This window comes from Chenopodium quinoa, unplaced genomic scaffold, assembly GCF_001683475.1.
Source record: "Chenopodium quinoa cultivar QQ74 unplaced genomic scaffold, ASM168347v1, whole genome shotgun sequence".
NCBI lineage: Eukaryota > Viridiplantae > Streptophyta > Magnoliopsida > Caryophyllales > Amaranthaceae > Chenopodium > Chenopodium quinoa.
Window position 1 is genome coordinate 3,908,242 of NW_018745523.1, and position 24,590 is coordinate 3,932,831.

The window sequence follows — 24,590 nt, forward strand, 5'->3', positions numbered from 1 at the left end:
ACTTGGTCCGGTCATGGGTTACTAATAAGTCGGAGGAGTTACTAAATGGGTTACTTGAGGGGTTACTAGGTCCGGGGTTATTTGGTCCGGTCAGGGGTTACTTGGTCCGGTCAGAAGTTACTTGGTTGGAGGGGTTACGTGGTTGGAAGGGTTACTAGGTTGGTGGGGTTACTTTGTCATTTGCTGATTTGGCACTTCGTCGCATGGTGCGACACTGATCAATTATTAAAACACGAAGGGAGTAATTATTGTTATCCCTTGATTTGATCAAAGATATTTGTAACGAACTCTTAGCTAATGTATCTGGATAATTGTACATTTGTACCTAGTCATTATGGGTGAGCTTGATACAAAGGTTTTGAGCATACAAATAAGAAAATTAGAGACGCATTTATTTTGTGAAACTATTGTGGTACTACTTTTTCTCAAAGTTGATTATTGATTATCTTTTATCTTTGTAATTAAGAAGTTGGACTTTGCTATTATATCATTATATGCGCAATTTATGCATGTTTTTTTTTTTTAAAAAAAAAAAATTACATGTTTTGCCCAAGATGTGTTTATGGTTTGTTGGTTTCATGGTTTGGCTCTGGATAGGTGTACAATTCTGGAGCAATCAAAGGCCACTACCTCACCCGCACAATTATGCATGTGACTTGATCATGTATTCATGTTAAATTTTGTTCACTTCACCTTAAAAAAAACATTAAGTAAAATTACCTTAAGTTCAGTAAAAATAATTTAAGATCAATAAAAATAATTTCAATTTAGTAAAATTAATATCAGTTCATAAAAAAAAAGTGAATTGAGTGGAGCTTTTATTCTTGTCTCCGGCTTATTTAACACCTTTTGTGCTTTACAAAAAAATTAATGAACCAAGTAGTACCACGATGTATTATGACTCCATACTTCCTACATCAAATTCAATATTAACTATAAAGAACATGTTCAATTATTCATAGTAACCTACAAAAGCTTAACTTGCAAAGTATTACACCCATAGATCTAGGGTTTATTAACTCATTTGTTCATTCACAAAATCAGGTGCAAACACACCTTTGTACAAACCAGATGAAATAGTAAAGTGATCGACAGATCTCAATCACAATGGGCAAATCACACACATGCGAGCGCGCACACACAAACACACACATTCAAGCATATATATAATGAGAGTACTCTCAACATCTTAAGGACAGTTTGGGTTTCGACCAGGACCACCAAACGAAAAACACTGTCCTAATTTAGGGTCTAACACAGGTATGATTTGTGCATTGTAGCACAAAGGATTAGATACCGCCATAAGCAGATTTGATCGGTCCGGAATCTGGAGTGTGTTTGAGTCATCCGCATAATACAGTGAACATACTAGGCTGGCTTTATCAGTAGTCCCTACATCAGGAAATAATCCGTAGCCCATGTCTGTTTCTGTGTGCGAACCCTTTCCTAGTGAATCGTAGATTGTTCCACCCCAATTTAACATTTCAGCTCCTTCTGGTAAGGCTGCAAACAGGGAGGCAGGCCAGTATCCTATCGGAATGTTCTGAAAACTTAGCCACCAGTTTCCTGTCTTTCGATCCTGAAATTTAATGGTTATTAGTAGAAAATCAAAGCATTATTGTGAAAGAATGGAAGTGGAGCTACAAAATTAGCAAACTACATGGTATTTAGTCCAGAGATGAATCATATAAATTTCATTCTTTTTGGGAAATTTTGTCAGAAAAACTTTTTAAACCAACTTTTTTGTTGTGACAAAAACCTAAAAATTCTACAATGTCATTCTTTAAAAATGACACCACAATTTGCAGATGTGGAAAAATATAAATGGCCTATATTTTGTATTTTTATTTTATTTTGAATTATTTTAAATGTCAACAATGTAATAAAATTGTGTTTTTTTTGAATTATTTTTAATACATGTATTTTTTTAGAAATGCATAATTATAAATCATGAAAATGTATTTTTATAATATAAATTAATTTTCAAATTTATAATTATAATTAGAAATCATCGTGATAAAAATTGTCCATCATCATCATTGTTCGATCATATAGTTCATCATTGTTCGATCTTTGTTAGTCTGCATTCATCATCATGGTTCATCATAGTTAGATCGTCATTGTTCATCAATCATATCATAGATTAGCCCCCTAATCCCAAATTCAATGTTAGTTGTTGATAAATTCGCAAATCCCAACTAAAATCGTGATAAAAATTTGAAAATAAATTGTGTGTTTGCATTTAATTTGTATTTTTGCAATTTTTGATTTTAGGTTTTCGTTCGTAAAAAAATCTCAATAACAATCTCATTTATAAGTATTTGCAAAGGACAAAATCCACTTTAAATGGTTCGAAACTATGATTTATGTGGACTCAAATTGTGCAATTTTGTCAAAGAACAAAGAGTATCAAGTTTGTAGAAGATGAAGTGGGTCGAAATTTTTTACCTACCGCAACCTCTGTTTAATCTTATAAATGTAATTAAGTTTTCTCGAAGTTGTTTCAGAGTTAGGTAATGACTTAAACAATCTTTGCCTGATAATACACAAAAAAAGGTGAATAAAAAGCTAATTAGGAATATCCCAACATTATTGCCACTAATAAAAATATTTTTTCCAAAATATAATAAGATAATTATCCCATAAATATTTTTTGCTAAAATGATATGATAAAAATTTCAAAAATATTTTTTCCAAAATATAATAAGATAGTGATCCCAAAAACATTTTTTGCTAAAATTATATGATATAAATTCCATAAATCATTTGTATTGTTATACGATTAGTGTACAAGTAGATTCCAACTACAAAATTTAAACTAATTTTTAAGGTAATGACCTAACTAAATACAGGTGATTAGCTAACCACAAACAGATTACAAAAATTGCAAAACAAGATTTCGGATCAAAGAGCAAACCCTGATTATCCATTCATCGTTTAACAAAAAATGAAAGATCTGCATTTATATTATCATAATACACGTTCCTAATGCTTTTTTCATTCTCAAAACTAATAAATAATGTGATTTTTACATTAATCAAAATCATCAATCGAACCATAAAACAAAATTTATATTCGAATTTTGAACGGAATTTTTGACGGAATTTTTGTCAGCGTTACGAATAGATTATACAAGATTACAAGAGTGGTTAGTTACTATCGTGAATGAAAAACAATGATGAATTTTTTAATTTCTAAATTTTATTTATAATTTAATTTTCGAAAATGATTTTAATAAGAAAAAAATAAATTTCAAAAAGCTATAATTATGTATTCTTTAAAAAATACATGTATTTACAATTATACATACATGTATAGTATATTTAGAGTAAAGCACAAATACGGTCCCTAAACTTTCGTATTTGTGCACTTTTAGTCCCTCATCTTTCAATTGTGCATTTTTGGTCCCTCAACCACCATATTTGGTGTTTCTAACATAAAAGTTGAGGGACCTTGCCTAGTCAGCGAAAGTTTAGGGACCTTGAGTCAACAATAATATTATTTTTTTTTTCAGATTTATTTATTTAATAAGAATCTTTATAAGTGAGGTGGCTAATGTGATGATGAAAAAAAGTTTAGGACTGAAATTAGCCACGTGGCCCAGTTGAATCAGTATAACCAAAACTTAATCCTACTTTCATAATTAACCTTAATGTGATAATATTTTTTTTTTTGTCAGATTTAAATAATTATTCCATGGCTTACAACTCCCTCATCTCCTTCAACAATGGCTCCCACCCATAAAAAAAATTAGCCAAGCTCCGACAATGGCTCCCTCTTCTCTCACAATCACCACACCACCACCACTACTTAATCGATTCGCATCCGTTCTCTTCATATCCGCCGCCTTCCACCTTGTCAGTTCGTCGCCTCCTTTTCCCCCTTTTAAAGTTGTTGCTTCATTCCCTTTTCAAGGTTTTCGATTCGTAATTTGGGTAGGGTTTGATGATTTTTTTTAACAATATGGGTGAGGTAGGTATTGGTGGTTGTGCGTTTATGATCTTTGCGATGGTAAGGTGTGCTTCAGATCTATGTGATGGTAAGGTGGGGTTTCGATTCATTGGTGGTGATGAGTTTGGGATTTTCTTCGCTAGTGGTGATGGTGACTGGTGATGTGGAGTTTTGGGTTGTTAATGGTGGTTAGTGATATGGGGGTTTCGGTTCGTTGGTGGCCTGGTGGGTGGTGACGTGGGGTTTCAAGTGGTGGTGATTTGGTGGGGTTTCAATCTTAAGGGTAGTGATGTGGGGTTTCAGATCTCGGTGGTGGTTAGACTGTGAGAGGGTGGTTACTAGGTGGGGTGTTGCTGGTGGTGCGAGTTGATCGGGTGGATTTTTGGTGGTTGTGGTGGAGTTTCATATCTAAATGGTGGTGAGAGAGTGGTGGTACAAGGAGGGTGCTGGTGGTGTTTAAAAGGTTACTAATTAAAGTTTTCTTTCTTATTTTAGTCAAAGTAAGTAATAAATATTAATATCAATAGCTAAAAAAAAGAAAAATAAATAAATAATAACTCATGATCCCTAAACTTTTGCTGATTAGGATAAGTCCCTCAACTTTTTGGTCAGAAACACCAAGAGTGGTGGTTGAGGGACCAAGAGTGCACAAATGAAAGTTGAGGGACTAAAAGTGCACAAATACGAAAGCTCAGGGACCATATTTGTGCTTTACTCAGTATATTTAGGCTTTTAAAAATAAATCAAAAATAGAGCAATCATAACATGACACATCATCATGTTATGGTATCATTTTTTGAAGAATAACACGGTAGAAACATATGACAAAAACCTTTTAAACTTTTTTTGACAACCAGAAACCAGATTGTAAATTTTTTTTTCAAGACAACCAAGACTCATACTTTGGCATTGACTTGGTCATTTCCGTCGTTGACCTCATGTGCAGGTCACATGACCTTTTTCTAAAGCATGAAAAATAAAACAATCAAATTAAATATTTATATCGTACCTGAAATATAGATACATCAATCCAATAATAACTCTCATCACCTATGGTTGAAACTGGTAATATGAAGCTACCCAGGGCGTAAGTATTATTGACTTGCACAAACCCATTATCACAATCCAAATCCCAGCAGCGAGAAGTTGTGGAATTATCTATCTGTTAAAATTAACACAATAATGATGTTTTAGTACAATAATTTAAGAAAATTTGTGCATGTACATGAGTCAAAATGTAAACATATAAATTTTCTCTATACTCGGGTGTAATTTTGTGCCTTGGCATATGGAGAGAAGAGTGTGAGAGACATAAAGTTTAACGATCCCAAAATTACAAAAACAATTAATGTATCTTCCCTACCTAATTAGTTCCTTTCTAGCAAGGCATATATTACAATTTTACACCCACTAATATATTAATTAACCGATATATATGTGAGTTGAGACAAGTCGTGTTACATTGAAGAACAAGAGGAAGTTTGACCAACTAACTTAAAATTCTTGTGGGTTACTCCACGTACACAACCTATCACTAATTTATTTTATTTTATTTTTCTGACAAATATCACTAATTGATATTAGGATGACCATAATGTCGGACTTAGCTTGTATCCCTTAAAGAACGAATATCCAATGTATAGATAGCATGTTATGTTGAAATTCAATTCTTAGTTGTGTTTCTAAGTTTTATTAGCTCACATTAGTCCATCTATATTATTGTGCATTCATAGTACTAGTAATAGGGCTTTCTAATTTATATGGTAGCAATCATAGCATTTAATTTGTAATGAAGTATGAGCATGAATATTCACTTTCCTAATACTTGTTAGTTGTTACTGAATTCCCAATGAACCATGATAATGTAATCTTACACGCGGGATGTAGGATGGACATCTTCAAGATCGAGTGAAACCTTTTAGATTACTGAAAAGAGAATTTATTACCGTAAAGTATGAGTAAAGTCTTGGTCTGAAGTCAAGATATCGCTCAGGGTAAACCTGCAAATTGAATATATATTTATAGCGGTAAATACAAGTTAATCTCCGAGATACACAAAATTTTGTAAATAAATCAGCAACTTTTTCAATAAAAGTAGGTCTCATAGTAATGATGACTAGATAAAGTTGTTGATTTATTTACCAAAATGTCATGTGAGAAACAAATTTTATTTATCCTAGAGATTAACTGGGAATATTATAGGCACATATAAAGGACATAAATAAATAACTATTTAAGTATATAATTATGAAACTAATTATAAGAATTTTCAAGTATTTGATCTACTTTGTACTTACAATCCAACCAGCCTTCAAAAAACCTAGTGGATTAAGCTGGACAACCAATGTAGAGTCACTAAAATCATCTTGCCTATATACGAAAGGATCCCATACGCTTATTTTTGCACTTCCTCCATAAAACCGCGTCCCGGGTGAAGGTTGTGCTTGTAACATCGCATACTACATAAAACAATATAGCTTAACATGCAATTACAAACTCAAAATATGGTGGCTTCATTGGCTTAGATTTTGTGTGTCGTAAACTTGCCTCAAAGTGTGGACCTTTGATGGTGTTATTAGACTGTTTTCTATTATTAGGATGCTGGTGTTGAAGTCGCCTTCTTCGGATTGGGATAGTTCCTTCGGCGCATGTGTTCTTCTGGTACCATGGCTGTATGAATTGCGGGGCCGAGTTGCCTTGGTTGATCTTTCTAAGTGATGAACTTGGATCCATCTTAAGAGTTAGGTCACATGTTACAAGAAAAAAATAATTAAGGTTTTTAGCTAATTGAAAGCTATCAAAATAAAATTTTGTACTCCACATCTCGTAAAAAAAAGAAAAAAAAAAAATACTAACTTAGGTATGGTACATATGATATAATAACATCCGACTTTGATTCATTTTTCCTTACAAAAAAAACCGACTTTATTGATTCATTCATGTAAGATTTCTCGAAAGGTAGGTCCGTAAATATCAATTTTCATTGTTACATATACACAAGGAAAATTTGTGAAGAAGGTCATTTTAAGTAAATATTTTTTTGTGACAAAAGCCCTTTTATAAAAAATGTGGCACAAAAGGTCCTTATATCATGTTTAGGTTGTAAGGAGGGTCCTTTGACCATTTCCGGCATTGACTTTTCTATTTCCCGGCTAAAAAAGTCACATCTAAGTTCGCTTTTATCTCCCTCCTCTTTTCCCTCGTTTTCCCCTTTTTTCCCCCTCTTAAACCCTAATTTCTGAAAACAATTAGCACCAAAACTTCAATTGTAATCCCATAAAATAAAAAAATTTGAAGGGTATTCAAAGTAATCCAAGGCTAATCCCCTCCACAATGAGAAAATAGGGAATAAAGGGAACTTAATAAGTCACGTGCTTTACATGTGACTTTTTTTGACAGGAAAATAAAAAAGTCAACGCCGGAAAATAATCAAAGGACCCTCCTCACAACCCAAACATGATATAAGGACCTTTTGTGCCATCTTTTTTTATAAAAGGGTCTTTGTCACAAAAAGGTATACTTAAAAGGAAACCTATTGGATTTATTTTTGATAGAATATTAAACATTCATGGGCCTAAACTCAGTAAACTGTAAGGTTATATTTTTTTTATTGAGTTGGCCATTTAATATGGTATGTCATTGTCACACAAATGTTATGGGTTCAAATTTCATCTACCCCTCCTTTTTAACAAATTTAATATGAATTAGATTGAGACTCTATAACCCCTAACCAAGTAACACCGGTCACACAGAAAAATCTCCCGAGATAGAAAAATATTATCATCTAAAAAGAAAAGTAATTCAAGGAGGAAGTTATCTACGAACAGTTTAAAATCTTTGATCTTCTTACAATTTGTAACAAATTAATAAGAAGCTTCCATAATACCTGTATCTTGTGATCCTTGAGGATAGGATGATCAAAAGCTGGTTGTTTGTGTATATGAACGCAATCCAGCACATCCCCATCTTCGTCCTGATTTATAGAACCAAAAAAAAAATTAATAAAAAAAAATTGCAACTCAAACACAAGATAGGTGAGAAATAGTAATCAGCTTAATTAGCATATCATCTCAATACCTTAATGGTTTTGACAATTCCCTTGGGATGAGCTAAATTGTAGTTACTCTCCTTAGGTTCGAGACGTTTACCTTTAACGACGACATGAGATAAATCTAACACTAACACACCCAATAAGAGAAGTAGCATCAAGTGGCATAGTCCAAGAAAACGAAGATACTCGAAAGCCATAAGTGAAAACTATTTGGTTTACTGAACCTGGATATTAAATTATTAAGTCCATTAGCTCAAAATATGGTGCTTTATACTTTTATAGTAGGGAGTTGCTGCTTTTCCACATTAAGTTGAACAAAATGGCATGGATCATTCATTAATAGAGTAGGCTTTCTTGCTTGTTGAATAAGGTCTTAGCGAGATATTGACATGGTCGCTATTAAATAATGAACAAGGATGAGTAATGAGAATCGACCATAATATCACCTGAAATTGGGAGGGAAATTAAAATTTAATCACTTGAGTCTATGGAAATATGTTAATTTTAAGCTATTCTCATTAATAGCATTGTACTTTTGACTTGGTCCCTCTTAAAGTCAAATTAAAGGAAAATTAATGATCCCCATGAAGTCAAACTAATGATCTCAGAATACAAGTAACACATATAAGTAAGTACAAGTAACTCCGCCACACCTTTTAATTTAATTTTGTTCCACCCCTAAAAACGATGATGATGAGGAAGACAACCAAATCTATTATGCATTTATCTCTAAGCATAATGAGAACATCTATAGATGATTTACTGGTCAAGCAGACCGATAATGCTAAAGAAAGTACGTACATCGTCATGGACATTGCTATTAGCTTATCCAATCACAAATTGATAGAGTATAAAAATTTATTCATTTGCTTTAATTACCAGTTTAAGTTTTTGGTTGAGATACTCATTTAACAACAATTTGTTGCAGAGAGTGAGGAATAGCTCAAGTGGTTAAAGTTTTCCTCTCGATTTTCAGATTTTCAGATGATCCTGAAACCGATTCTTATCACTCGTCCTTGTAACTCTCTTAACAAAAAATAAATAAATAAATAAAATAATAATAATAATAATAATAATAATAATAATAATAAAGTTGGCAGATATATATTTCTCGAAGGTCACTGCATTTGCGGATTCCACTTTCTCCTTAACTCCGCGTCAGGTAGCCTTATGGAAGTCCTAGCAGGGGATCACTCTTTGGCCTGGTTGCGGACGGTCCCGATATCGGGTTTGGGTCAGACTATGAATGGTAAGGCTTACCGTAGTGTTCTTTGCTACCAGTTAGGTGTTCCTTTGTTCTCCGTTTCAACACCGTGTTCTGCTTGCTCTAGGGTTTTTGACGGGGATATTTATGGGGATCATGCAGTGTCTTGTGCTGGGATGGTGGGTAAAAAACATCGGCACAATGTTGTTCGTGACACCCTTGTTGATATTTGTTTTGGGTCTGGAATCTCTGCTCGAAAGGAGGTTAACATTGGGTTGATTGGAGGAAACGACGGGGCTCTACGACCTGCAGATGTGCTGCTTTATTCCTGGGATAGAGGCCTTGATGTATGTGTTGATTTTACGGGGTCTTCACCTTTGACACAATCGGGGTTGTCTGACTTCGTTCCTGGTCGTGTTGTGTCGGCGGCGGCTCATCGGAAGCGGGACAAGTATGGGGCGCGTTGCAGGACTATTGGCTATGGTTTTCTTCCTTTCTCCTTTTCTTCGTTGGGGGAATTAGAGAAGGATGCTATTGCATTGCTGAAGCGGGTTCAGGCGTTCGCTAAGACTCAGGATATTGGTGCTCGTGCAGCTGCTCACATCTTCAGAAGGATCGGGTTCGCTATAGCTAGAGGGGTGGGGGCCCAGATTGTATCTCGGCTCCCTACCAATTTCTTGTAAATTGATTGACTCTGTAGGTTTTGTTTTTTTGATAATAATAATAATAATAATAATAATAATAATAATAAAATAAATAATAATAAAAATAATAATAATAATAATAATAAGGAAAAATTGACAAAAATAATCTCAACTTTGCTCGATTTGTCCAAAATAATCCCAACTTTAGATTATTTTTAAATAATCCGAACTTTAATGTGAATTTTCTTCTAATGATCCCAGGTGACCTAAAACCGGTTGAATGGGTAAATTTTTTTTAACAAAAAATTAACTTACACATGTCACCACGTGATTGGTCAATTATACTAATTAACTATTATTAGTTACTAAACAACACTTAATTAAGTAAATATAACAAATTATTTAAAAATAATGAAAAAAAACCACCACCACCAGCAAACCTCCCTGCCCCTACACTCCGCCCAACCCTCCGCCCCTACCCCCACCCCCGTCGAGCCCATACCCACCGATTACCCTCGCCGGAGCTTCCCCTCCCCTACCGCCTGCTTCGCCACTAAACCACCGCAACCCCACCACGAAATCCCCTTTTCCTCCCACGAAATCATCATCAACGAACTCGAAATTATACTCAAAATCATCACCATAACCATCAACATTAAGAAGCCCATTAACCATTAACAATCTTCCTCCTCTAAATCAGAACCAAACCCTTGAAAAGTATCTTCTAGACTTTCACCAAAATCAATGGCTATTTGAGTTTTAGCGGGGGGTTTTGCTATGGTGGTTTAGGGATAACAGTAGGGGAAGAGCCGGCGAGGAGAATCGTGGGTCTGGAAGCAACGAGGAAGTAGGTACCGGAGCAAGAGAGTTGGGCGAGGGACCATGAGTGGGGGCAGGGACGGTGTTTGGGCTGGTGACGGTAGTGGGTTTTTTAGTTAATTATTTTTTAATTTTTTTGTAATTTAATTTATTTATCTTTTTGGCCAATTACACTCTAACACGTGTCATTTAACTTATTATTACAAGTTAAAAAACCGGTTGGGACCATTAATAAAAAATTCACACTAAAGTTCGGATTATTAAATAATAATCCAAAGTTGGGATTATTCTTATCAATTTTTCCTAATAATAATAATAATAATAATAATAATAATAATGTCAGATTTTATCAAACTCCTTAGATTGGAGTGTATTCCATTGATTCATATATATAGGGTTACAATGTTGAGACCTAATCACCTTAGGAAATCTCAAAAGATATTTACAAAATATTCACAAACTATATCTTTCTATACAGAATAATAACTAGAATATTTATCATGTTCTAACACACCCCCGCAGTCATAGCGGGAGGAGGACGGACGCTAAGACTGGATCTGAATTCCAAAAACAGTTGTCGAGGTAGGCCCTTCGTGAAAATGTCTGCAAACTGATAACGTGACGGAATGTGCAAGACCCGTACATGCCCCAACGCCACCTTTTCTCGAACGAAATGAATATCCATTTCGATGTGCTTGGTGCGTTGGTGTTGTACGGGGTTATGAGATAAATAAATTGCACTAACATTATCACAATAAACAACAATGGCCTTACGAAGAGGACAGTGTAACTCCAAAAGAAGATTACGTAGCCAACATGCCTCGGCAACAACATTTGCGACGCCCCTGTATTCTGCTTCTGCACTTGATTTTGAGAGAGTAGGTTGACGCTTAGAAGACCAGGAAACCAGATTGTCCCCTAGAAAGCAACAATAACCCAAAGTAGACCGACGTGTGTCCGGGCATCCGCCCCAGTCTGCATCTGTATAAGTAATCAAGTGTGTAGGAGATGAAGGATATAAATGTAACCCGTGATCAATGGTACCCTGAATGTATCGCAGGATGCGTTTCAATGCATTGTAATGTGCCTCCCTGGGATCGTGCATGAATAAACAAACCTGCTGTACGACATAGGCTATATCAGGGCGAGTGAAGGTGAGGTACTGTAATGCACCTGCAAGACTGCGATAAAGTGTTGGATCATTAAAATTTAGGACCGCACTCTGCACTGAGTTTGGACTGAGTGTCCACTGGGGTTGCCGCAGGCTTGCAACTGCTCATGCCTGCGCGCTCTAAAATCTCCTGAGCATACTTTTGTTGAGATAAAATCATATATGAAGGAGTACGAGTGACAGAAATACCCAGAAAAAAATTCAACGGACCAAGATCAGTCATAGGAAACCCGGTGCGTAAGTGAGAGATGATGCGATCACGTAATAAATTTGAAGAAGTAACCAACACAATATCATCAACATATAATAACAAGTATGCCATATCATTCCCATGTCGAAAAATGAACAATGAATTGTCCATTTTTGAAATGACAAATCCCATCTGCAAAAGATAGTTAGAAAACCGCTGATACCAAGCTCGCAGAGCTTGTTTAAGACCATACAATGCCTTGCGGAGTCTGCAAACATAGCCTGGGAACTCCTTGTCAACAAACCCGGGGGGTTGATGCATGTACACACACTCATTCAAATCACCATGCAAAAAGGCATTTTTGACATCAAGTTGGTGAATTGACCACCTGCGAGCCATAGCCAAACTCAAAACAGTGCGAATAGTGGCCGGTTTAACAACCGGACTGAAGGTTTCATCACAATCAATACCTTCCACCTGAGACCTGCCATCACAAACTAAACGCGCTTTGTGTCGTTCAAGATCACCGTTAGCATTCAATTTATGTCGAAACAACCACATGCAATTGACAATGTTCACCCCCGTAGGTCTAGGAACCAATTCCCAAGTCCCCGTATCAATTAAAGCACTATATTCATCACGCATCGCAGCATTCCAATTTGGGTCGAAAAGGGCTTGTCTGTGATTTTTTGGAAGTGGGAGTGGTGACAGTTAAACCAAAATTAGGATTTGGTTTAAAGATTCCATGCTTGGAGCGGGTTTGCATTTGTGGAGAGGTTGGCAGTGGTCGAGTAGGTGTAATTGGTGTATAGACACGGAGTGGAGGTGGTGTGTAAGTGTTTGGGATGTTTGGAGGCGAAGGGACACCAGGTGAGGGTGGCAGGTGGGTTGTCGTGCCAGCAGCAGGGGAGTGCAGGGGGCTGTGGGTGAGCTGCTGCTGGGCAGCGTGGCCTGGCAGGGTACTCCACAGGCTGGCTGCGGTTTGCAGTTGTGTGTCGCGGCCTGCCTGCGGGGTGTTGTGCTGCGCTGCTTGGCCAGGCAATGTACTCCGCAGCTGGGCTGCGGTATGCAGCTGTGTGCCGCGCCCTGGCTGCGGAATAGGTTGTGTGGGTGTTGGAGCATGAGCTTCGGGATTTTGGGCCGAGCCACGAGGCATAAAATGGTGTTAGAAGTATGGAGAGGGATGATTAGAGGTAAAAAATCATAATTGGAAGAAGAAAAATTCCCTAGATTACTAAAGGGAAGAGTATTTTCGTCAAAAGTGACATGTCTCGAGATAATGATTTTTTGAGTTGCAAGATCTAGACAACGATAACCTCTATGATCGGCCAGGTATCCTAAGCTAGAACACACAAGGAGTGGAGCGAGGTGCTAATTTATGGGGAGCAGGGGCGGATAAATTAAGGCACCCAAAAACCCGAAGATGACTATAGGAAGGTACTACCCCAAAAAGAGCTTGAGCCGGAGTTATTTTATTGAGAGTTTTGGTTGGTAAAATGTTGACCATATAAGTAGCCGTTTCAAGGGTATAGTGCCAAAAGGACGGCGGAAGGAGCATGAAACAAGAGAGTTCGTTTGACATTATTAATGGTACGAATCATGCCTTCGACTTTGCCATTTTGAGATGATGTGTGAGGACAAGAGAAGCGAAAAACCAACCCATTTTTGACACAAAACAATTTAAGGGGGTCATTATCAAACTCACGACCATGATCACTCTGAAAAGACTTGATGGGTCTTCCAAATTGTGTGAGAATATATTGTCGAAAATTGAGAAATGTTTGAAAAGCTTGAGATTTGAACGAAAGAGGAATAGTCCACACATACTGAGTAAAATCATCCAAAAGTACTAAATAATATTTGTTCCCTTTGTCACTACGAATAGGTGAGGTCCACAAATCTGCATGAATTATATCAAAAGCTGAAACAGTAGTACTATTTGAGTTATGAAAAGGCAAACGAACATGCTTCCCTAATTGACAACCTACGCAAACAGTAGAGTCTTGCTCTTTATTACAATCAATAAATTTATTTTTCCTAAGAAAGCTTAAAGTGGGAGCTCCGGGGTGTCCTAGACGGTTGTGCCATATGGAAGGAGATAAGGCCGTGAGAGATGTGGCTAGACAAGTTGACGGAGATGTGGTCACTGGATAAAGATCCCCCACACTATTACATCTGGTTAGAATTTTCCCCGTTCGTAGATCCTTCACAGAAAAACTACTAGGATCAAATTCTATGGACACAGAATTGTCAGAAGTAAATTTACGAACAGAGATTAAATTTTTGATGATCTGTGGAGCTAAATAAACATCACGCAAAGCAAGGGATTTATTAGCTATACTAGAATGACCATAACCCGTAATTGGAATGCGTTGACCGTTTTCGACTTGAATATAATTATTAGTGCTTAAATTCAAAAGGGGTAAGGGATTACCGGCGTTGTTGGTCATATGTGATGTTGCACTGGAATCCATGTACCAAGATGGGTCATAATTCTGGAAGCCCATTGTTGCAAAAGCGTACCCGAGCTCGGTTGGAGTCATCCCTGCAGCATACTCCGACCCTTGAGACCCATATGATGGCTGCTGAGGCTGCTAGTATGGCGCCATGGGAGGGGTAGGCGCAGCATAGTAGGCTGTTGGTGCACGTGCTTGAGGCGGGGCAGCATAGCCAGGCCTTGGTGCTTGATGTTGCGGGTATGGATAGGGGGGCTGGCCCCATTCAGGTGCTGCTGGTGCCCATTGCGGGGGGCCTTGCTGCTGCTGCCCCCATTGCGGGGCTCCCTGCTGTTGCAGGACTTGCTGATGCTGGCCAGTGGCTCGACCACGACCCTTGCCCCTGCCCCGACCTTTGACACGGCCCCCAGTGCCACCCCCACGACCAGTGGCTTGAGGCTAGTGTTGTTGCGGTGTGGTGGTGTGTGAGGAGGCCGAGTTGTCGGATTGCGCCACAAACAAGGATGCAGATGCAATAGAATCATTAGCACGGCGTGATTCTTCAAGCATGAGACGTGATCTTGCTGTTTCAAAGGAAGGCAGAGGATCCTTTTGTTGAATCATTGCAGCCATCGTATCAAAATCAGTGCCCACGAGCCCTGACACTAACCGAATTACCAATTTTTGCTCCGACACGGGTTGATCAACATTAGCAAGTTGATCTTTGATACTCTTCAATTCACGACAATAAGAAGAAATATCCAAAAAATTGGAGAGATGCAAGCTATTAAACTGAGTTTCAAGATACACTGCCCTAGTTGTTTTGTTATCTTGAAAAATATCCTTTAATTTATCCCATATTTGTTGTGCCGTATCTCCTCTACTTAAGACACTTTCTAGCAAATCACTGGAAATAGTGCCATAAATCCAATTCTTGACAATAGAATCGAGTCTTTTCCACATATCATCGGACAAATCCGTAGGTTTCGATGTTTTTGGATCAATATGATCAAGAACATTGTAAGCATGACAATGACACTCAAATAACTCAACCCAATTCGAATAGTGAACCTTTCCACGTTCAAGGAGAAGAGGGAAGACGTTTTTGATGTTATTCACCCCGAAAGCAGGATGAAATTCAGAGGAAGAAGATGATTTGTTGTTGTTCGAGTTTTCAGCGTCTTTGGTCATGGTGGCCGGACTGTTTGGTGTCTAAGGGAAGAGGAGGTGTGGCGGCTAGGGCTTGGAATAAAATAACAGAAATAATAAAAAAAAATTAGTAAAAGATGCGGAAGCGAAGATTGGATCGTAACCTTGGCTGTGATACCATGTCAAATTTTATCAAACTCCTTAGATTGGAGTGTATTCCATTGATTCATATATATAGGGTTACAATGTTGAGACCTAATCACCTTAGGAAATCTCAAAAGATATTTACAAAATATTCACAAACTATATCCTTCTATACAGAATAATAACTAGAATATTTATCATATTCTAATAAATAATAATAAATTGTTGCACGGATATGATCATAAGTCAAACAAATGAAAATGCTCTTTCTTCATCATCAACTCATTTCATGCTGCTTTATCCTGATATCAAGGGTAAGTTTTACTGATTTTTTTACTTTGTTTACGGAGCATTTGTTAACTATATTTCTAAACTCACTTCATATATGAATAATCTTTTGTTAATTGATGCGTTATATTCAATTGCTCAAGGCAGCAAGGAATTGATTGAAGTCCTTTGAAAATGTCAAACATTCACTATTTTTATTTTTCTTTACTATCTATAAAAAGTTTGAAATACTTTCTCCGTTTCTGAATAATGGATCGGACACAGTCAAATTAACAAACATGTCAATACACATTACAAATTCAGTACAATCACACTCGTCCATGTACAAAACCACATTCATTAAGTGGCAAAAACTATGTACAGGCCCGTAGAAGAGCAAGTGCAAGGTGCCCCCTTGCACAGGGCCCCAATTTTAAAGGGGCCCAATTTTTTTTTTTAATATTCTTATTTTTGTAAAGAAAACAAAAAAAAACTGTAAACTTATAGTCTTCTTGTATCACGCTCATATTTTCCTCTCTTTATTCTAACTTCCATATTAAATTCTATAATTTTCCAAATTCCTCCATCAATACAAATTAATACTATCATAATTACATCAATGAATTTCATGTAAACTTGTATTTCCTATTTCTCCATTCAAGGATTTTTAACGGAAAAAAAATATATATACTCAGTCAAATTCAAATGGTTTTTCTTCCATAATAATGGTGATCAATTAATTTTCATTTTCTATAATTATAATATAGATGAATAGATGATTGAACAATGGGGGAAGATAACCCACCGTTTGAGAAGAATAATTATAGTTTATAATTCTTCTATGGGTTATTTATTGTATTTTACGAAATATGTTCATCATTCCTACTGAGTATTATTTCACAGCTACGGAGTAGTTGATTTTTTTTATTTTTTTTATTTTGCAACATGTAGTTAGAATTTTAATTTGTTGTTTTTTTTTTGCTTTGGTTTGGGTTAGAATGTTAGATTGGCTATTTGTTATAATCTTGATGGTTTTTACGGGCCTAGTATAATTGTAATCAGCGTATGTGACACTATTATTATAAATATAATGTTATTATTATACTTATATGGTTCGATTTCATTGTTATACGAAAGCATTTTTTATTTCGTAATGTATATATTGGAAAATTGTGCATTGCCTAAATTATAGGTAACAAATTTGTATAAATTTCACATTATTAAGGGTCTCTTTTTCAATTTGGAACAGGGCCCCCAAAATCATTGCTACGGCCCTGACTATGTATGTACTTTGTGTATAAAACCACACTATGGATAATTTGGATTAAGGCCGGAGCCACCAAATAAGAAACAAAGACCACTTTTCGTGTCTAAACTAGGGAGGAGCTGCGCATCATAACACAAGGGATTCGTCACATGTAGCCTTAGTGTTGATCGGAATGGTGAGCGACGTGTGAATGAACTATCGACGTATTCTAGGAAACAAACGAGGCTAGCTTCGTTAGTCCCTACATCAGGAAATAATCCGTTACCCATGTCTGTACTCGTGTGTTGCCCATTGCCTAGAGAGTCAAAGATTTGGCCTCCCCACGTTAATCTCTCTGCTCCTTCTGGTATGTTGGTAAAGAGGGCTGCAGGCCAAATTCTATAGCTTCTCCACCTACTCTAAGCCACCAATTTCCAGTCGTTCGATCCTGTAAATGTTATGTTATAACCAACCAATAAATCAAAGTTGAAAAACGTAATTGTACCCTAGCTCGATAATCTCTGTTTTTATTTACTTGCAACAAATAACTTGGTATGTACTTATAGAAGATATTAGACTACGAAAACTGACAATGTAATTGGAATATCAAGTAAAAGAAAGTGTTGAGTAGTTACAATTTAAGTTTTACAGCTTCATTACCTAATTCGTCTGTTACTTTTTCTAATTAGTTTCTCAAATAATGTGTCAAAAAAGGTGTGTTGCAAGTATTAAAAACTGAGATAGTATATGGATAGTCGGTGTGTGTTATGATTTCGTAACAATTCCTAGAATCATATTTAACCATAAATTATTCAAAGATAGTAAGATTATAGACGAAAATTGGTGATTAGAATTATAGTCACTATTTTTCCTATTTCGATTTAAAAAGATCGGAATTGGATTGAAAATGAATAGTACAGTTGTGTGATATATTTCTCTGAAACCATTGGTAATAAGTACTTGTCTGACTCTAGGAAGTTGTATAGAACTATACCAAGAAAATAAGTATTCGGAGAGAAAGGTGGCTTTTCGCGCCAATTGTAGAAATTGATTCCATGGCGGCACCAAGATCAACTCTTTTGTTGACTTGCACAAAGCCTTCACAATGAAGATCATAGCAACCAGTGTTTATGGAATCATCTGTCTGTTTCAATTCATAGAAAAATATTGATTCAATGAGAAGAAATTGGCAAGACTAATGCATAAGTTAAAGTAAGAAGATGAATTGAATAATCTCTAAACTCTGAAGAATGAAGGAGACTGATGTAACTAACAAATGTTGATATTGATCATGCATACTTACTGTCCAATAAATGAAAAATCTTGTTTGGAAGTCACCATATAGTCCTGGATTTACCTGCAAGAGAAATTAGATATTAGATGTTAGTAAATTTAACGAGTAACAACATATGCCTGTATCGCATGAGTGATAACTTTGATAGATACTACTCCATGCTAAATACGGGTATATGTCACACCCATCATTACGATAGATTGATAGACTCCAATTCACAAGATCAAAAGAGTTTCAATTCCAAAACTGTGTACAAGTAGTAAATAATATACAATGTATGATGGAGGAGTAGGCCCTTAACCGTATAAAATGTTTAGCTCATCTTTTATTAGTAAGAGACATTAACATGATGCTTGGGAAGATTTGGTACCTGTAAAACGTTAAGGCATACAGCAATCTTTTCTTCTCCCTTCATCTCCAAATGAGAGTTTCACTTGATACAAATATCTTATTCTTAAAGAAAGTCTCACATTTCGCTAATTCTTGTATTCACCTTAATTTACCGAAGTTCACTATTTTTTTTTTAATACAATCTTAGTAAAACAAATTTCACTATCTTTCTTAATTTAATTAAGCAACTAGATGTAAGCTCGTGCGATGCACGGTTTTAAATATTTCATTTTGTATATATTTTTTTTAATTTCTTAATATTTTTTGTTTTTATTTTCTATTCTATTATTTTAACATTAATTTAACGTAAATTATTCTTATTCAAATTTTACGTATATAGAATTTGAATATATAAATTGAAATAAATATTATCTCATTCATCGGATAGTTAGATAAAATCATTAAATCAAAATATATTTTTTAATTTCTAATTATTTGTTAAAATAATATAAATCCTAATGTAAAAATAATATAAAAGATAATTTTTGTTTTTTTTCATAATTTAAATATTAAATTACTATTTTTTGTTTTCAATTCTCAAATTTCATTTGTTAATTTTTTCTTAAATGGCGACTGAAAATTAAAATTCTAAATTAATTATAAATCTAATTTTTCATTGGTCGAAATATTACTTTTGCTTATGTGGCGTGTGATGCACAAACTTTAATATACATTTTGTATATAAATATTTTTTTGGAGATCTTTTAATTTTTTTTCTTGCATTATAAGTTTTAAAATTTTGTACGAAAGTATCATATCATCATATATTTACATAAAACCATTAACATCAAATCAAATGATAGTTTATATTTTTTAAATATCAAAATATAATTTTTAGTTTATTAAATAATATAAATCCTAATATCTAATGATAATTTTTAGTTTTGTAACAAATAAAAATGATAAAATTTAGTGTTCTTAAATAATTAAAATCCTAATAAATTACTATTCGTCATTTTTACCTACGTGGCAAAAGATTAAAATTTCATTCGCCACTTTTTTTTAGGTGGCAAGTGATTTTTTTAATTCTAAAATAAAATAAAAATCTAATTTTTGATTGGTCGAAAATATACCTTTTCTTATGTGGCGCTCTCAATGCTCTCCAAAAATGCCTAGTTTATTTATATATATTAGATTAGTGGTTCGTACACCCAGCTATACCATGCGCATGGTACACCTGAATTAAAGCAGAATGAACATCGTATATAGTTATAAAGAACATCATGAATTTATAAAAGAACATATCACTGAAATATAAAGAACAAAATAATTTCTAATAAATGATATTCAAAAAAGGTAAAAGATAATTACTAATTGAGTTTTACCAGAAATTTAAAGTCAAATAATTTAAAATTATTTAGATATGTGTCAAGAATTTCTCTTTATAAAATTATTTTCACCAAAATATAATTCAAAATTTCATTTTTAAATTTTAAAATTTCAAAATTCAAAATTTAAGAACATATTATTCAAGTGTAAAGAACATACTTAATTTATATATCTTGAAGAACATTGTTTGTAATATAAATACTCCGTAAAATATAGTTAGGACACAAAAAACATATTGATTAGACTCCAAAATATATTTGATGAAATATAAATACTCCGTAACATATAGCATGGTACACCCTAATGTATGATGAAATTTTCAATTTAACAATACTAACAATTTTAGTTTTCTGAGAGTGTGAGACAGCTCAAGTGGTTAGAGCTTCACTCTCGATTCGACGATTCTAGGAGATCCTGTGATCGATTCTCATCTCTGCCATTGTAGCTCTCTAAATACCCAAAATTTTATTTTTCTACTACTATATAGTTTTTCATCATAAACACGTGTGTAAGAGATAAAAAAAAAACTTATATTTTGAGACGAGCGATCTACTTACAATCCATCCAGCTGATAACATAGCGGTTTCACTTAGAACCACGATCAATGAAGAAGCACTGTAATCCTTTGCTCTTAATACAGCGGGATTCCAGACGCTAAGCTGGCCGCCTCCTCCATAAAACCTTGTCTCTGTTGACGGGAATGCTACCACATTGGCATACTAGATTCATACAAATAAGATTGTTATAAATAACACCGATTTAATTAAGCTAAGTGTTTTTGTCATGAATTTCTAACTTTATACTAAATTCAGAAGTTTATTTAATACTTATATATAGCTTTAATATCCTTAAACAATACACTTAATGGCACAAAATTGCAAGGTATCTTGTTTGGAAATATTAATCCATATACAATAATGCAGTCATTTTTTTCTTACTATATTAGCATAAACAAGTACCTTTCTCTCCTTTTTAAAATTTTGTTTTAATATATTTGCACTATCATAGTATCATGTACTGATATAAAGTCATTACTTATTTAATTTTTTGTTGAGGGGAGTGGATGAGAAAGAAAAATTAATGGAAGCTAACATAACGGTTGTGAGAGAAAAGTTGTGAAGGAACAGAGGGAGCTCAGTGACGGAACCAAGGAGGGCTGGGGTGGGCCATGACCTCCCCTTTGGTATAGATTATATACGAAGTATAAAAGGTTGCAAAGTATTATGGTAGTCATTATTACCTCAGCTGATTTTAGTTGGAAATGAAATATATTTTCACCTCAGGTTCAAAATCTAGTCCCAACACTTTAATTTTTTATTTTACTTTGCACTTTTATTTTTAATTTTTTTTTGCAAGACTTATGTAGTATATTAAGTTTGGCCCCAACACTTTAATTTTTTATTTTACTTTGCACTTTTATTTTTTAATTTTTTTTTTTTGCAAGACTTATGTAGTATATTAAGTTTGGCCCCCTCAATTAATAATTTATGGCTCCGCCACTGAGGGAGTTATTAAAGAGTTAGTAAGAGAATGAGTCTATTTAAGAATTGTCTAACGATGGAATGAAGACTTGCCTCATAGTGGGGACCCGTGATTGACATATTAGACCGTGTGTGTTGTAGCTGCCTTCTTTGTATTGGAACAGTTCCTTCAGAGCATTTACCATTCTTATGCCAAGGCTGTAAGAAGTCTTGTGGGAGTTTCTTCCATTCGTTTTACTTCGTGGTGATGAACTTGGATCCATCTTGAACATTGTAAAACAAGAGAGAAGATGATTAAGATTACGCGATTATCAATGTAGAGATCGAAATTTAAAATGGTGAACGAAATATATAAGAAAGGAAAGAACCTGTATTTTGTGATCCTTTAAGAGGGGATGATTCAAAGTTGGTTGTTTGTATATATCAACACAATCCACAACATCTCCATTGTTATCCTATAAAGCAAAAATATAATATAAGAATGGACAATACGGGAAAATAATTAATATCACGTCTTAGGGTTGTACATGCATGGATTTGGTACTCAAAATGACATTGTGAACAACGGATCGGGTATGAATGTATATGATACACAATAACATAAAAATTGATACATTTGATGAAAGTTCAACCTAATATATAGGCTTATACCTATAGGTATCAGTAATACTAGGTATGTTGTGCACCAAAAACTAACAGTAGGCGAGTTTACTAAATGATCGATCAGGTATCAGATTTTATCTGATTAGATGTACCGTGTCATATAAGTACAAAAAATTTAGTATCAAGGACGCGAAATGAGACATTACCTTGATGGTTCTGACAGTTTCCTCGGTAGGAGATGAATCTTTTCTCTTGACATCTTTAAGGTTTCTTCCTCTTACATAAGGTGAATTTAGCACTAATAAACTCACTAGGACAAGTAGTGTGTGAGCATAGAAATTATGGTATGCCATATAGGGAAATAATGTGTAAATTAATAGGGTAGAAGATCGAATTTTTTTTAGTTGAAAAGATATTTTTATAATCTCAACTTGGAGGTGGCTAATTGAGTAGCTTCCTAATTAATTAAAAAGCTCAAATGTTGTATTTATACATGCTTTACTCATATAATTAATCAAATTGATGAGCATGGCAAAGGCAAACGAAGTATTATTCAACGTTGCAGGCTAGGCTTATACTTTGTCTTAATTTATTTTTATTTTATTTGTTTATTTATTTTATTTTATTTTTTTTGGTATGAGAGGATACTTCTTTTTTATTTTTTATTTTTTGAGAGGATACTTTGTCTTTAATTACTTGTTCTAATACTGTACTATTTAGAAGAAATAAAGATCATACTTCCTACTAGTCAATTGAGAAAGTCATCTTACTACACTACCTCTTATTACATGGTAACAATTTCATCCTAGTGCATCGTCAAATGATTAAATTATTCATCCGTACCTCCCCTAAATTTCCGGAACTTGATTATCGTCAAAAAATTGTTTGACGTGATTTGTGTACATGAAATAGTCGTAGTTAGGGGTGTGCAGAAATGGACCTGGACCGAAAAACCAACCGGGACCGGACCGGAATTGGACCGGATCGGACCAAACCGGTTGATTCTGGTCCGGTCTTCGGTCCTCACAAATTAGGGATTCCGGGTTTCCGGTCCGGTCCGGGTAAAAACCAGAATATTTTAGATTTGGACCGGAATGTGTATTTTTGTAATTTTTTGGGTGAAAATTTTAAATTTTATGTTTAAATTTCTAAAAAATTTAGGTACAAAACTTGTAATTTATAAATTCTAGGTGTAAAATAGGAAAACACGCAAACAAAAACAAGACGTTAAAAATATATGTATATATTAACATACGAAAATGAAAAAGAAAAATAAACAATAATGTAACCGGTCCATACGGTCCCCAAAAAAACTCGATTCCGGGTTTCAGTCCGGTGCACAGCCCTAGTCGTAGCTATAACCAACCACATAAAGAATAATTTTGCAGCTTTTACTACTAACTTTCATGAGCGATATTGAATAAACTAAGGCGCGAATTAATTCCACTTTGAAGGAGGGGTGGATGAGATTCGAACCCGTGACCTTCGTGTCACGCTAGCTCCGATACCATGTTGAAAGACCAACTCAACCAAAAGCTTAAGCTGACGGTTGAGGCGAAGGAATATGTTTTATACTCTATCATAATCTACCACATACTTTCTTTCATTCTAGTTATATGTCAACAAATTAAGGGAAAATTTTATTTTAAAAAGTTGGATGATTTTACGGTTGTCATTTTAAATATAACTACCATACGTTGAACTAAGTGGCGCATTGTGATTGACTCAAATTATCCATGTAACATTTCTTATTGATTAAATTCAATGACAAAAATAACTTAGTTTTTTTCTTCTTATTTTCTAAATTCATTTATAATTTTCTATATCAATTACTCAAAATTATTTTTTTAATATCATCGAAATTAAAAATTAAAATCGGAAAATTAAAATTGTTCTTTGTTTTTTTATTCATCAATAGAATTCACAACCATTGTCAAAATTTTGTCCGTTTCGTTCATCAATTAATTTTATTTCGCTTGATCCAATTCGTTCATACGTTTGTTTCATTTCAATTTTCGATAAATAAGGTTTTATCTTCAAATTTTCAAGAACAATGAATGAATTGTGCCTTGGTTATATGAAGAATAAGCTGCATAAAATCTGTATATATGTCCTGGTCGCAGGCAATTATATTGATTTAATTAGAAAAGACAACCACCTTTTTATTACGATTATTGAATACTGTAATTACAACCATTATTATTATCATGTAACATATGATA

The 24,590-nt window shown here is 34.6% G+C and overlaps 3 protein-coding genes across 3 annotated transcripts; all 3 read right to left on the minus strand.

Moving 5' to 3' along the window:
• Positions 1-967: 967 nt before the first annotated feature.
• LOC110715659 lies at positions 968-8,233 on the minus strand. The gene is made up of 6 exons (XM_021894245.1): positions 8,029-8,233; positions 7,838-7,924; positions 6,249-6,684; positions 5,898-5,951; positions 4,961-5,113; positions 968-1,579 (listed from the first exon to the last, which is right to left on the minus strand). Exons 3-6 carry the CDS (start codon positions 6,402-6,404, stop codon positions 1,190-1,192), a joined length of 753 nt encoding a protein of 250 aa, XP_021749937.1. The 5' UTR covers positions 6,405-6,684; positions 7,838-7,924; positions 8,029-8,233; the 3' UTR covers positions 968-1,189.
• Positions 8,234-14,924: 6,691 nt separating this feature from the next.
• Positions 14,925-15,656, minus strand: LOC110715642. The gene has a single exon (XM_021894229.1). The coding sequence runs from the start codon at positions 15,654-15,656 to the stop codon at positions 14,925-14,927; it is 732 nt and encodes a 243-aa protein (XP_021749921.1).
• Positions 15,657-17,617: 1,961 nt separating this feature from the next.
• Positions 17,618-22,721, minus strand: LOC110715645. The gene is made up of 7 exons (XM_021894230.1): positions 22,575-22,721; positions 22,134-22,220; positions 21,948-22,028; positions 20,842-21,003; positions 18,575-18,628; positions 18,266-18,415; positions 17,618-17,719 (listed from the first exon to the last, which is right to left on the minus strand). The coding sequence occupies exons 1-7, from the start codon at positions 22,719-22,721 to the stop codon at positions 17,618-17,620; spliced, it is 783 nt and encodes a 260-aa protein (XP_021749922.1).
• Between the last annotated feature and the right edge of the window lie 1,869 nt (positions 22,722-24,590).